The sequence below is a fragment of the Patagioenas fasciata genome, chromosome 5 (genome assembly GCF_037038585.1).
Source record: "Patagioenas fasciata isolate bPatFas1 chromosome 5, bPatFas1.hap1, whole genome shotgun sequence".
In the NCBI taxonomy this organism is placed as follows: domain Eukaryota; kingdom Metazoa; phylum Chordata; class Aves; order Columbiformes; family Columbidae; genus Patagioenas; species Patagioenas fasciata.
Genome location: NC_092524.1, coordinates 44330834 through 44343600, shown reverse-complemented (window position 1 = coordinate 44343600; position 12767 = coordinate 44330834). Strand labels below are relative to the sequence as shown.

Below are 12767 nucleotides of genomic sequence, written 5' to 3'. Positions count from 1 at the left end.
TCTGGGTATATATACGAAAGCACATAACTCCCATGGTATCTAATGCCATATACTGATAGATATAACTAAAAACAGATAGATAGATGGACCCCGGCAGGATTTTGTCTGTAGCTATGTACCGATAAAAAAGTGGTTACGTATGTATCTATATCTATATAATCCATGTCTAAATTTTAACTGTCTCTGTAGAATAACTTTTTGCAAATTGTCTCAAGAGCCATCTGCCAGATATCCTCAGCAGTGGTCACCACTGGCTTGTTGTATCAAAGATGTTTCGGGACAACGATGCGTCTTGCGTGTAATGACAGCGTTACGGCGGTGACAGACTACAGGCATTAAGGAAGCCAGAGGTGGAGTACTAACGACAACATTATATTAATTGGTACTAGTAACGGTGCCAGGATGAGGGGGTCAGACAACAGTTCATATACCGGTGCGGGTGCTGCTGCTACCCACCGCAGACTGTCCGTGTCTACACACACTCGCTTGCCCCTGTTCCCCAAGCCGGGCAGCCGCGGAGGGGCGCGGTGTGGCCGCCGGGCCGGGACGTGCCCCGGAGCCTCGCCGCCCCCGTCCTGGCACGACTGCCCTCGGCCAGCCACGGCGGCTTCGAGAGCCCTGCCTTGGCACCTCGCACCTGGCCCCACCCTGCCCTCTTGGCCGGGAACGGCCCGGCAAAGGGAAAAACCGGGGGGGGGTGTCGGAGGATTAGGACAGGAGGGCTCAGCCGAACTCCAGGAATTGGGGAAGAAGAGAAAAGAGTTGCGGGGAGGCAGCGCTGCCCTCGCACAGAGCCTTGCGAGTGGGCCCGCCACGGACTGGTGGTGAAGTGGCCCCTAGAAACCCCAGACGCGAGATGCTCCACGCCCTGAGCAGCTGGAGGAGCAACTGTGCGTGCGCTGCGGAGGGGTGAGGATTTTCCTTTTAGCCTTTGGTGGTTTCACTTATTTTCTTAGATTCCTACGACAGGGGAAGAGATTTCGATCGGCATATTGCGGGGTTTCTCTCATCCGAACGGGATAACCAGGGCAGGGGGGCTTGGCCACAGCGGGGAATTGTACCTATGAACCACAGCAAGACTTTTGCCCCGCCGAGCACTCTGCGCCTAGGGAGCGCTCTCAAGGAGCGTCTCTGGGTAGAACTCTTGCCTTACACGCCCAAGTATGTGCTTTCCAGGCAGGGAGCGGCTCCCAGCGCCCTGCCCGCCGCCGGCAGTGACAGCCACACAGGTCCACCCTACTCGGTCACTGCGGAAACCTTCGCTCCCTCCCGGTGTGGGCACGGTGTGCTGGGCACATCTGGGGTCAGGGGAAGAAGGGGAGTATCACACCGATATGCACAATAAATCAATATTAAAGTTTCTATGAGCTCCCTGAGGGTGGGTCGAGAGGGGAGAATTGCAGCAGGCTGCCTCTGTGGTGCCCCTTTTCCAGGTACAGGACTTCTGGAGGGTAATTTAAATCTCTATGCATGTGCTAGAGTTGTGTTGATGACTAGGAGAGAAGAAAGAGTTCTGTCCCATCTCTGCTGTTGCCCCCTTCAACTCAAACTTCTCTAGGAGTGGCTGGCCCCGCCGCAGAGCCCGCCGAGCCCCACTCCCGCAGCAGGGCAGGCTGCACGGACAGGGTCCTCGGCGCTGGGAGCGGGGGCGTCAGGGCTGGACAGGGGGTGCTTCCGTGTGCCAGTGGCTTGGTGAAACCAGGCACTCACCCGTCAACCAGGCCACGCGAAGCACGGAAGACCTCACATTTTTGCATCAAAAAGTCACGCCTGAAAAGTGTCTCTCTTTTTCGAGAGAGAATTTGCCTGTGTTTTGCGCGGGAGCTTTCCCCTCTCCCTCCGAGCCTAGGTGCCCCGAAGGTTTCAGTCAGCCCAACCGGTCGCTCACATCTGAGCATATGCTGAAACGCTGAGCTCAATCTCGGCCGCGCTCCCGAGTGAGCTCCACTTGCGGAGAAACGGCGCGCAACCACCGCAGGAGCGGATAGTACCTAAAAGAGAGGAAAAGCAATTTGGGGCAAGGAGCCGAGTCAGGCGCCGGACTAGGCGGAAATCCCCTCCCCGCTCACCCTCCATGGCTCCTGCCCGGCGAAATGGGTGGCAAGGAAGAACTGTAGCACTTCGGCGACTCGGGCTGGCCGAACATATTCGATTCCCCTTGGGGAGGCACAGTAGTTCTTATAGAAAAAAAAAAAAGGACATTGTTGTCTTTGGAGAGCCCTATGTGCACTTTCAAAAGCTGATCCTTGAGTTCCCAGCCCCCGCAATCCAGTTGATGAGTAAACGCGCTGCGGTCTTGGTGGCACGGTTTCCATTGGGATTGGCACTATTTGATTGACAAAGTCTCCCATTCTTCCACCTCTCGAGTGTTATCAAACGGATTGTGTGGGGTCAGAAGCTATTGAAGGGACGTCCGTGTAGCCGCATTCTGCAAACACGGGGTGAAGACCGTGCCTTTTCTCATGAAAATGCTTCCACCAGGGAAAACGCATCTCATCTTCCCTGCTCTCCTCCTTAACATTTCCTTTTAACTCGAGCGTTTTACTAAGCAACATCACCAGGTAAACGAAGACATCACTAGAGACAGCCTAGGCAGGACTCTGTCGGGGTGGTCACCTTTCCCGAGGGCCGCGGGGAGCCAGCTCTGGCAGACGAAACTTGGTTGGAGGGTTTGAAAGAAAAGAGTAAGCGGACGGGACAGGGCAGCAAGGAATAAGCTTTCTTGCCACTTGTCCGCGGTTTAACTCGCCCCATTATAGCCCATTTGGGACGGAAAAGGAGGAGCAGAGACTCCTTTTCACTAGGTCGACCTAGCGGGGCTGAAAATTGCTGTTGGGACTTTGCGGGGTGTTTCTGTGCCTGTACGCGCGTCGGTGTTTTTCTAAATAAGCGATCAAACGTCCAAAGAGAGTTCCAGCCCGCTCCCCAGCGAAGGGAGAATGAGGCACTCTCGCATTAACTTCCCGCTACAAGACCCAGCGCGGAGTCAAAGCTGGTCTCACTCGGGTTAATCTAATCGAACAATGTTTCGGAGACGACTTAACCTACGCTCCTTCGAGCGGTAGGATAAACAAGCTCGCCCAGCCGCAGCCGGCGGTGGACGGGTTCGTTCCGGCGGCGCCCCCGGGAAGGCGCAGGGCGGGCAGCGGGGTCCTCGGCCGCCCCCGCTCCCCGCCGCGTCCACCGCCGGAGCCGGCGCTGGGGCCTCCCCGGCTTCCCCACCTCTCACTCCCTGGAGAGAAACGGAGCCACTGCTCCTGCCCTGCAAATTGCGTCGCCAGTAACTGTCGTTCCTTTCTGATTTGAGCTGATCACAGCAACATTCTGGTGGATTCTGTGATTTTGGTTTGGGGTGGTTTTTTTTCCTTTTTTTTCCTCTTTTTTTTTTTTTTTTTTCCTCCAACCACCCCCTTCTTTATAAGACTAATAAAACAGGCACTGAGTTGATGTGCCTGGGAAATCCGGGAGAAAAAAACCAATCAAACCATCAAGGCAAGGTCGAGTGTCTTTGTAGTAACAAAACCAAAGACGGCACTGAAAAACACGCGCAGAAAAGGGAAAAGAAAAAAAAAAGGGGGGGGGGGGGAGTGGCGGGGAGAGAAATGTTCCAAGGATCTGGAAAAAGAAGATCTAAAGATCTTGAAAGAAAAGAGGAAAAAGCAGTCGCCTTTCTAGCCCAAATTCGCTCTTCTCTGCCTCTGGTGACCTAGCAAACTCACTTCGGGGTATTCAGCCTTGAGGGAGTTGGTGCCGAAAGAGGCAGCTGAGATGATGTAGGAGAGCTGACGGCCTGATTGAAGGAAAGTTCCCCCGATTGTATTTGTGTGGAAAAGCTCACCTCTTGCAGAGCTCTAAAGTGTAATCAAGGCTGAGGCTTACACTTGAAGGATGTTAACTCTCATACGGGAACCTACTTTCTCCTAAACGGTTTCTTGCCTAGTGAATGAGAGCCTCCCAATTGAAGCAAAATGATCCTTATGTACTAATATCAAGCACAGTCACAAAGCGACCGGCTATTTATGCTGCCACTTTAGACAAAGATATTTAGTTATTCCCGGGTAGCAAGTGCACTTTTGCATTTTTAAGCACGAACCAGTCGAGCACAAACATATTTACAAGTGCAATTACTAAATAGTTACTTGACACTTCAGAGTGACTGGGTTAACTGTACCTTCGCTGTAATTTTCTTAATATTCAGGTAATCGCTGTATTAAATTGGGTTTGCCAGGGCCGTATGCCTGGGTGTGAAATACTCAGGGGAGGTTTACTCCTCCGCCCGGGAACACCCCGAAATATAAGATCTGGGGACACTGGACAACTTGGGAGATTTCTTCAAAGACCAGAGTGACACTGGCGACTGGCTGCACATACGTGTGTGTCGCTGTGAATGGGAAGGTTTTCGTGTTCACACGGGATCCAAGAACAGATCCAAAAGTGTCCGGAATTGCAGTTTATCCGAAAATGCAAGGAATTCGTTGGCAAGATGGTATAGCAGATGACCTGAGAGGTCTTCTCCATCCAGCTCTCGTGCTGTACAAATAACCTTAGAAATCAGCTTCGGGTTCAGAGGGACCACGAGAGCGTATGCCAGTCTTTGCTTTTTAGAATAACGAGCGACATTTTGCGCTAACCTATTTTTCAGCAGTCTTTCTCCCCCGGCAATTAATAACGGGTTGTTTCCGCAAACTTGGATCTTCCACCTCTACCTGAGGTTTAAAAAAAAATTATCTAGGTGAACGGATCTTATGGGTTTAGTGAGAGAAACGATCCTCGCACTGGGGGTCTCACACTGGGGGTCTTAGCAGACATAGAGAAGGTTCCCGAGATGGTAAATCCCAAGTGCTGTTCAGCCACCAGCCGACCGGGGTACCTGACAAACCGGTGCGGGGAATGCGGAGCACTGGGACCGGTGGCCCGGAGGGAAGCGTCTGCCCCCCCGGAGAGGTACCCTCCCGGCTGCGGGGCTCCTTCCAGACCAAACTTAATGGGGGGAGAGGGGCACTCAGTCCTTTTCCTCACCGGCGTTCAGCCCCGTTCCCCCAGCTCTCACAAAGGCTGGGCTGACAGCCTTGTCACCCGGGACCTGATTTTAAGTCCTTTCACCCAGTCAAATGGGGGTCTTTTCGCCTTGCCTTCCATTGCCCGTCCACGATATTGCCACCCCCGAGAAAAAGAAAATGAGTTGTGCTCACGAGGTCCCTCTCTCTCTTTCCCTCTCTCTCCCGCTCTCTCTCTTTTTTTTAAGACATAAAAAAAATCCTGACAAGTAAAACTTAAAGGTGTTTACCTTGTCATCAGCATGTAAGCTAATTATCTTGGGCAAGATGTAGGCTTCTATTGTCTTGTTGCTTTAGTGCCTATGCCCCGCCTCTGGTGGCAGCCTAAAACCTGGCGTCTGGCTAAAACAAACGAAAGGCAGCCCTGAGCCTCCACTCAATCCAATTAAGGCGGACTTCGTCCACTCGGTTACGTGTACATCCAACAAGATCGGCGTTAAGGCAACACCAGAATATTTGGAAAAAAAAAAAAATTTGCCTCCCCTTCCTTTTTTTTTTTTTTTTTTTTTTTTTTTCCCAGCCGCCGAATCATGTCGATGAGCCCAAAGCATACGACTCCTTTCTCAGTGTCTGACATCTTGAGTCCTTTGGAGGAAAGCTACAAGAAAGTGGGCATGGAGGGCAGTAACTTGGGGGCTCCCTTGTCAGCCTACAGACAGTCTCAGGTTTCTCAGCCGGCCATGCAGCAGCATCCCATGGGCCACAACGGAACAGTGACTGCCGCCTACCATATGACAGCGGCAGGGGTCCCCCAGCTCTCCCATGCTACGATGGGGGGCTACTGCAATGGGAACCTGGGCAACATGAGCGAGCTCCCGCCTTACCAGGACACCATGCGGAACAGCGCTTCGGCGACAGGATGGTACGGCACCAACCCGGACCCTCGCTTCTCCTCAAGTAAGTCAGCCCGGGGCTGGATAGCCGGCGGGGGATGGCTGCGCACCTGCCTTGCCGCACGGCGGGCAACGGGCGCCGGGGGCTCCGCGCCAGGGCAAAAACCAGTCCAACTCCCAGTCGCCCCTCCTGGCCGCCCCCCCCCCAATTCCTCCTCCTGTCCGAGGATCGTGCCGGGTCCCTCCTCCCCCGACTGGTTTCATGTCAGCCTCCCAGGGCTGCTTTGGCGGTGGAAAAGGGATGGGAAGCCTCACGGTGGCGGGGAGCGGGAGCCCGGGGCTCGCCGTCCAGCGGGGCGAGAGCGACACGGCCCGGGGGGGACGGGAGGGAGCCGATTCTGCCCGTCCACCTGTGCGCTGCCCGGCATCGAGCAGCAGAGGGGCAAGCCGGAGCCGCAGGAGCGCGTCCCGGGAGGCGCGGGGGGAGCGGCCGAGTCCGCCCCGGTCGGGGCCGGTGGAGCCCCTGTCCCCGGTAGCTCACGCCGGGCTGTCATATCAAGTACTTGCTCGGGTGTCGCTACCCGGGCGAGGCGACGGTGAGCCGCCGCCTTTATTCACCGGGGCTGGCCCGGGTGAGGAGAGGATACTGTTGCCCGCCGCTCGCCCTGAAGACACGGGCGTTGTTTGGGCGCGGGGGCGCCCCGAGGCCCCGGTCCGGACTGGGCTGCCGCGGGGCTGCGGTCCCGGCCAGCGGCGAGCGGCGGCGGGGGCCGCAGGAACGCGGGGTCCCTCTTGGGCTGAGCCGAGCCGCCTAAAATGTGCTGCCTTCTCCCTTGCAGTCTCCCGCTTCATGGCGCCGTCCTCGGGCATGAACATGGGCGGCATGGGCAGCCTCGGTTCCCTGGGAGACGTGAGCAAGAGCATGGCCCCGCTCCAGAGCACGCCACGAAGGAAACGGAGGGTCCTTTTTTCCCAGGCTCAGGTTTACGAGCTGGAGAGACGTTTCAAGCAGCAGAAATACCTCTCCGCCCCGGAGAGGGAACATTTAGCCAGCATGATACATCTCACCCCGACTCAGGTCAAAATCTGGTTCCAAAACCACCGCTACAAGATGAAACGCCAGGCCAAAGACAAGGCTGCGCAGCAGCAGATGCAACAGGAGAACGGCTCCTGCCAGCAGCAGCAGTCTCCCAGAAGGGTGGCAGTGCCAGTGCTTGTAAAGGATGGCAAGCCCTGCCAAGCAGGCTCCAACACACCCACAGCAGCTATCCAGAGCCATCAGCAGCAGGCAGCTACAACGATCACAGTGGCTACCAATGGCAACAGCCTCGGACAGCATCAGAGCCACCAGACAAACAGTGCGGGGCAGTCTCCAGACATGGGACAGCACTCGGCCAGCCCATCCTCTCTGCAGAGCCAAGTCTCCAGTTTGTCTCACCTAAACTCTTCTACTTCTGACTATGGCACTGCCATGTCTTGCTCCACCTTGCTATACGGTAGGACCTGGTGAAAGGATTAAACAAAGCAAAAGAAAAATTAAAAAATAAAATTTTTTAAAAAATGAAAAAAAGGCAGGTTTTCCCAGTCACACAAATCCTGCCTTGTCTATACTACTGGGTGTTGTAATCTTCTTCTATTTTTTCCCCCTTTCATTTATAAAGTTTTTTTTAAAAAAAAAAAATTTCCTTTTTTTCGGTTGTATTGGGTGATTCCGTAAGGACCTTTAGGAGAGAGAGAGAGAGACTTTTTTTTGTTCGGTTTTGTTGTTATTCTTAATGGGTTATGGTCTGTCTTTTTTTTTTTTTTTTTTTTTTTTTTTTCCCCTCGAGGTTGTTGTATGGGGTGTTTTAAAAATTCTGACTAATAACCACGGAGCAGTCTGCAGAAAGAGGATCATCGTTAGGCATGGTCCGAAGGCTTGGATTTCAGATGTACACTTTGCCAGAGTGTAGGACCTGCATGTAAATATAGAGATTTTGGGGGATGGGGTGGTTTTCCCAAAAAAAACGCATTCGCGTCACCCAGACACAAGAAGCAGCTTCCCCCCCTCCCCCGGTCTCCCATCCCAGTCCCACCGTCAGGGCGAGCGGACGGAGACGTGGAGTCATCAAAGGCTTGGCTTTTATTTTCCTCCTTACGTTTGATGTGAACCTGTAGCTGTATAATGCTGTCAAAAGTTGGACTAAACCCATAGTTTTTAGTAGCCTGTATATTTTGTTGTAAAAAGAAAAAGAAAAAAATACAATCAACCAAACCAACCCCCACCTTTTTTACGGACACTGATCGTCCCGTCGAAAATCCTCTGGCAGTTTGTTATTTGCGCACGCCTCCTTCCTGTTGTAACTTATGTAGATATTTGGCTTAAATATAGTTCCTAAGAAGCTTCTAATAAATTATACCCATTACGATTTTTTTTTTCCCTTCGGTCTCCTTCCTGGCCTTTCCTTCCCTTCATTTTTTTCTTTTTTTTTTTTTTTTCCTCCCTCTTTTTAGTTCTTTTTTCTTTATGTAAAGACATCCCGGAATGCTGCCCAACCCTGTAAGGCCCCTGCCCCTCCCAGAGCCTGGACCCCGTTTCCAGAGGGGAACTGTGCCAGGGAGTTAACGGGATGTGGGATCAGTTCTCAGCGTGCAGAAGTGACAAGCAAATTCGTGGGACTGACAAACAGGAAAGAGAAGGGATCGAGTCCAGATTCATTAGCCGGATTACTGGGGGGACGGGAACCACCTCGGACACTTTTTGCTAGAGAAACGAAGTACTCCGGGAGTAGAAATTCAAATGCCAAAGGCACGGAGGAGAAAGTAGGTAAAAGTCTAACGCCAGTAGAAACAAAATAACGAAGAATCTGATGACAATATAGAAGATGCGCCCGATTTGAAGAGCATCCAATTTTAATAACTTGAAAAAAAAAAAAAAGCTACCAGGTATTCCTATGTACTTGTATTTTAAGGGAAGTACAGTCACCTTATTTATAATCAAAATAAAAAGATAGTTTATTGTGTACGGCACGTAGTTTGAATTAACTTTCTTTATCTACACGTACCCACACACACGACCACCCAGTATCTCCTTCCCACGTCCACCCCTGTACACAGGCGAGAGATTAGTTGCAGACTGCGTCTCAGTTCAACACAGATTGCTGTTTTTACCCTTGCCTTCCCGCCGCACCCCCACCCCCCCCCAACACCGCCTCCCTTTATTTCTTCCATAGTGATTTGGGAAGCTGGTAAAGAAGGAGATGAAGAGAGTGCGTGTGCGCGCACCTGTGAGCGTGCGCGAGTGCGCGGGGTGCGCGCCTGGCTGAACCGAGGGGCGGTTAGGTAGGAAGGTAAATATTATGGGTAATGCAAAGCAGTTAGATATTAACTTTGCTGTAAATATATAAAGCATATCAAGTTAAGCAGCTCGTATCGAACAGGCCCGAAATACATATAGTTCGCTATCTTTCGGGTCCCAAGTATCCCTTTTGTGAGTGTAACAAAATAAGAAGTCCCAATCCTAAAAGACCTCGTAGCGTGTTTTCATTCACATCTACTGCTCGGTTTCGGTTTTTTCTTCAGATCCCCTCAGTTAAACCACGGAAGAGAATCGCAATACCTCTGAATTACAGAGGTATTATGAAATGCTCGTAATTTTGAAGAGAAAGAAAGCAGTTTGCCCGGGATGGAAACAATCTAACCTCCGGTTTAAGTGGCAGCTTTCGAAAGCTCCAATCTTTTATTTATATAAGATATCCGGCGTTAGTTGGACACCGAGTACTAGTTTGGATGCAGAAAAAGAGAAATAGAAGAAAAAAAAAAATTATCGGATTCTTTCTGCCTCCCCCCGCCCCCTTATTTCTAACCAGAGAACATCACGTGTGTCAACAGGAATTTCGAGACCTTTCATTCTGTACATTATGTCTTGCTTTATACAGTGACATTCTCAATTAACCCAAAGAATATTCCTTTTTTTTTTTTTTTTTTTCCTCCTTTCGTTTCAGGTCTATAACATAATGTTAAGTAGGGTACGGGGAGGAGGGGTACCGGGAGGACGGGGAAAAGCCAGTCTGGAGTTTAGACCTGTTATTTCTGCTAAGAGAAGCAAGTGTTGGAAATTCCTGGCCCGTGGCACACAGCGCTGCCAGCTCCCCCGAAGCGACCGAGAGCAGGGTTAGCTCTACAGATTTTTAAAATTAGAATTAGTTTCTCCCGGAGTTCACGTACAAGACCGAGGGGAAAATGCTGTGGTTAAGTCAACATTTCCCCTTCAAATGCAATTAACGTTTGCATCCTTTCAAACATAGGGACATCCAAAAGTGAGGAGCACTGACAGGCATTGATATAGTCGAGAAATATTATTCCTCCCCCCGATATGTTGGACTTGGAACGTTCGATAGAGATCCAGCCAGTGACTTTTCATTAGAGACTTCTGGGGAAATAAATGAATTTTATTGTGTCTCGACAACCTCATAAACACATATGTGGTGGTGGGTGTAATTACTGTAATGGATTATTATGTACACTGACTTATCTTTCCAAAACTAGATTTAGTTTCGATTAAATAAACTCGTTTCCACTTTGTCTGATGTCGGCTTAGTTTAAAGTCTGTTTACTTGTTCCACAGAAAGGTGAATTCATCTCTTTATTAAGCACTAGAGACCGAGCAAACACAGTTCAAACTGTATTTACATATCAATCAGGAGAAATGCAAACAAACTGCTCTTTAACAATTTTATAGGGTTTTTTGGTGACATTGTGTTATTGCCTTTTATCATAAAATTCTTTGTATAAACCAGTTATGTCTTGATTGGGATGAAGTTTTTTTAGGAGAAGGGGCAGAAATACATTTTAATCTTCAGTCTCCCTCGAGAACACTCACGAGAATTTAGTCACTGTACAGCTTTTCTAAATTAAAATATGTGCCTCCGTCTAAACGCTTGTTTTTTCCAATACGCTGGTTTTCAGTCTCCCGGTAATCAAAACTTGGATAATGGGATGGTGAAGGGGAGCGGGGGGGCAGCATGATTCAAATCTGAAATTACGGAAGAAATGCACCTTTCCCAATATAACTGTTCCTCTACCGACGTGAAACCGTGGGCACCCCGTATTTTGAGAGATAAAGGGACCTAGTGAAGAATGGCTATTCCTTTCCACTCCCCCACTCCCTGGCACTGCCTGTAAATGTAGGAGAATCGCTGAGGGTATTTTTTCCTGCTGGAAATATGAGTTAATGCTTGAGTGCCTTGAAGCATGCATGTAGTTGTAGGCTGTGGGGGAAAAAAAAAAAAAAAAAACAACAAAAAAACCCCAAAAAACAACATACACACACAAACAAACAGCCCCTCCCCCAACAAACAAACAAAAAACCCACAAAACAAAACACGAAACCAGAAAACAAAACAGAACCAATACAAAACCCCATCAGCACCACTGCAACGGCGAGAACAACAGCAACAATAGCATAGGGCTTCTTCATGTTTGCTGTTTCTCACCAAAACGGGTTGTGGGGTGGTATTTTTTGTTTCAAGGCAGCCTGTTAGTAACAGGGATGCTCGGAGGGTCTGGCTCGGAGGAGACTGCGGCACCGGGCCTGCCCTGGTCGCGGCTGCTCCCCCGGCAGCGGCTGCTGCAGCAGCGCCGGGCTGTTGCCATACCTACGGAGAAAAAAGTGATGGGGGACTGATCGAAAAGCATATTGCCTGCACCTCGGTTCAAATGGCAGTGCAGGGCCCTAAAACTGTGTTCAAAGTGCAGATCCCAAACAATGTAATCTGAGACAGCTCTGAGATGACACCAAGAGAAATTGCCACGCGCGGCGGGGTGAAAAAAGTATTGTAGGAGTTTTGTGGCAGAGCGCAGGTAGAGGGGCCTCGCTGGGCAGGCAGCCCCGGTCCAACTTGTCGTGACGGCTGCTTTTACAAAGGGGATCTAGAGGTAAAGACAGAGTGACTTCTGAAGAATTTCAGTCCTTTCATGGCCGTGTCGGGAGCAAAGCTGAGAAATATTTTTCTTCTGTCTAACTCGCTGTTCCTCTCATGATCCCCTTCAGCGGGGGAAAAAACCCTCCAAACCCTAAGTAAATGGTAATTATATTTATACGTACCAAATGTGTAAAGAAATCTGATCAAGTACGGCTGTTCCTATGAGGTAGAAAGATTACCGTCTCTGGCAAAGTGGTGAATACGAAATGACTTCTTTCTTTATTCTTTTTTTTTTTCTTTTTTTATTTCTTTTTTTTTTTTTTTTTTCCTGGCTTCAAGCGCGTTAGGGAGCAGGTAAGGTCAAAGTTTTCTATATTCTATGTCTTTCTCTCGAAGGCTTCTAGTCAGCAATATAAATAAGATGGTGAATAAGATATATTGATACACAAAGACACTAAAATTCGTTTTGATGTTTAAACAATTTACTATGTAGAAAATATCTTGGGAAACCTGGAGATGAGAACGTTAACTGTGACATTTAATCTTCGATGTAAAGGTTTTTGTTAGGGAGAGGGGGAAATTGGTATTTCTTTTTTCCAACGACAGAGACATTAAGAAGCAAAGACATTTACAAATGGCCGAATGTACTACCTACGAGGGATTGTATGAATCCAGTGTCCTTCGCCGACGAGGGGAGGGGAGGCGAAAGAAGAAGAAGAAAAAAAATATTCTAAAAATATTTGCTACTTGACTAACAATACTTAAATCTGTTTTTACATCTCACACTAACAGCTGAATCTGAATACGATGGCTATCGTTTTCTGAGTTATATATCTATTTGTTAATCACAGGGGGACTTTCTGAGTAATTTTAAATTAGTTTGTAGGTTGTGCTTCTTAAGTAAGTGGGTTTACATAGCTGATTTTACTAAACGGATACGAATTATTGCATTCATTCGATAAGAACTCCCCATA

At 49.6% G+C, this 12767-nt stretch overlaps 1 protein-coding gene across 2 annotated transcripts; it reads left to right on the top strand.

Annotated features, from left to right (window-relative positions):
- The first annotated feature begins 702 nt into the window (after positions 1-702).
- Positions 703-8899, top strand: NKX2-1 (NK2 homeobox 1). 2 transcript variants are annotated; one of them, XM_065839595.2, is made up of 3 exons: positions 703-909; positions 5578-5954; positions 6730-8899. In XM_065839595.2, the coding sequence occupies exons 1-3, from the start codon at positions 857-859 to the stop codon at positions 7398-7400; spliced, it is 1101 nt and encodes a 366-aa protein (XP_065695667.1). In that variant the 5' UTR covers positions 703-856; the 3' UTR covers positions 7401-8899. The 2 variants fall into 2 exon arrangements, with proteins under 2 accessions (XP_065695667.1, XP_065695668.1); XM_065839596.2 differs by having other exon boundaries at positions 708-2561.
- The last annotated feature ends 3868 nt before the right edge of the window (positions 8900-12767 follow it).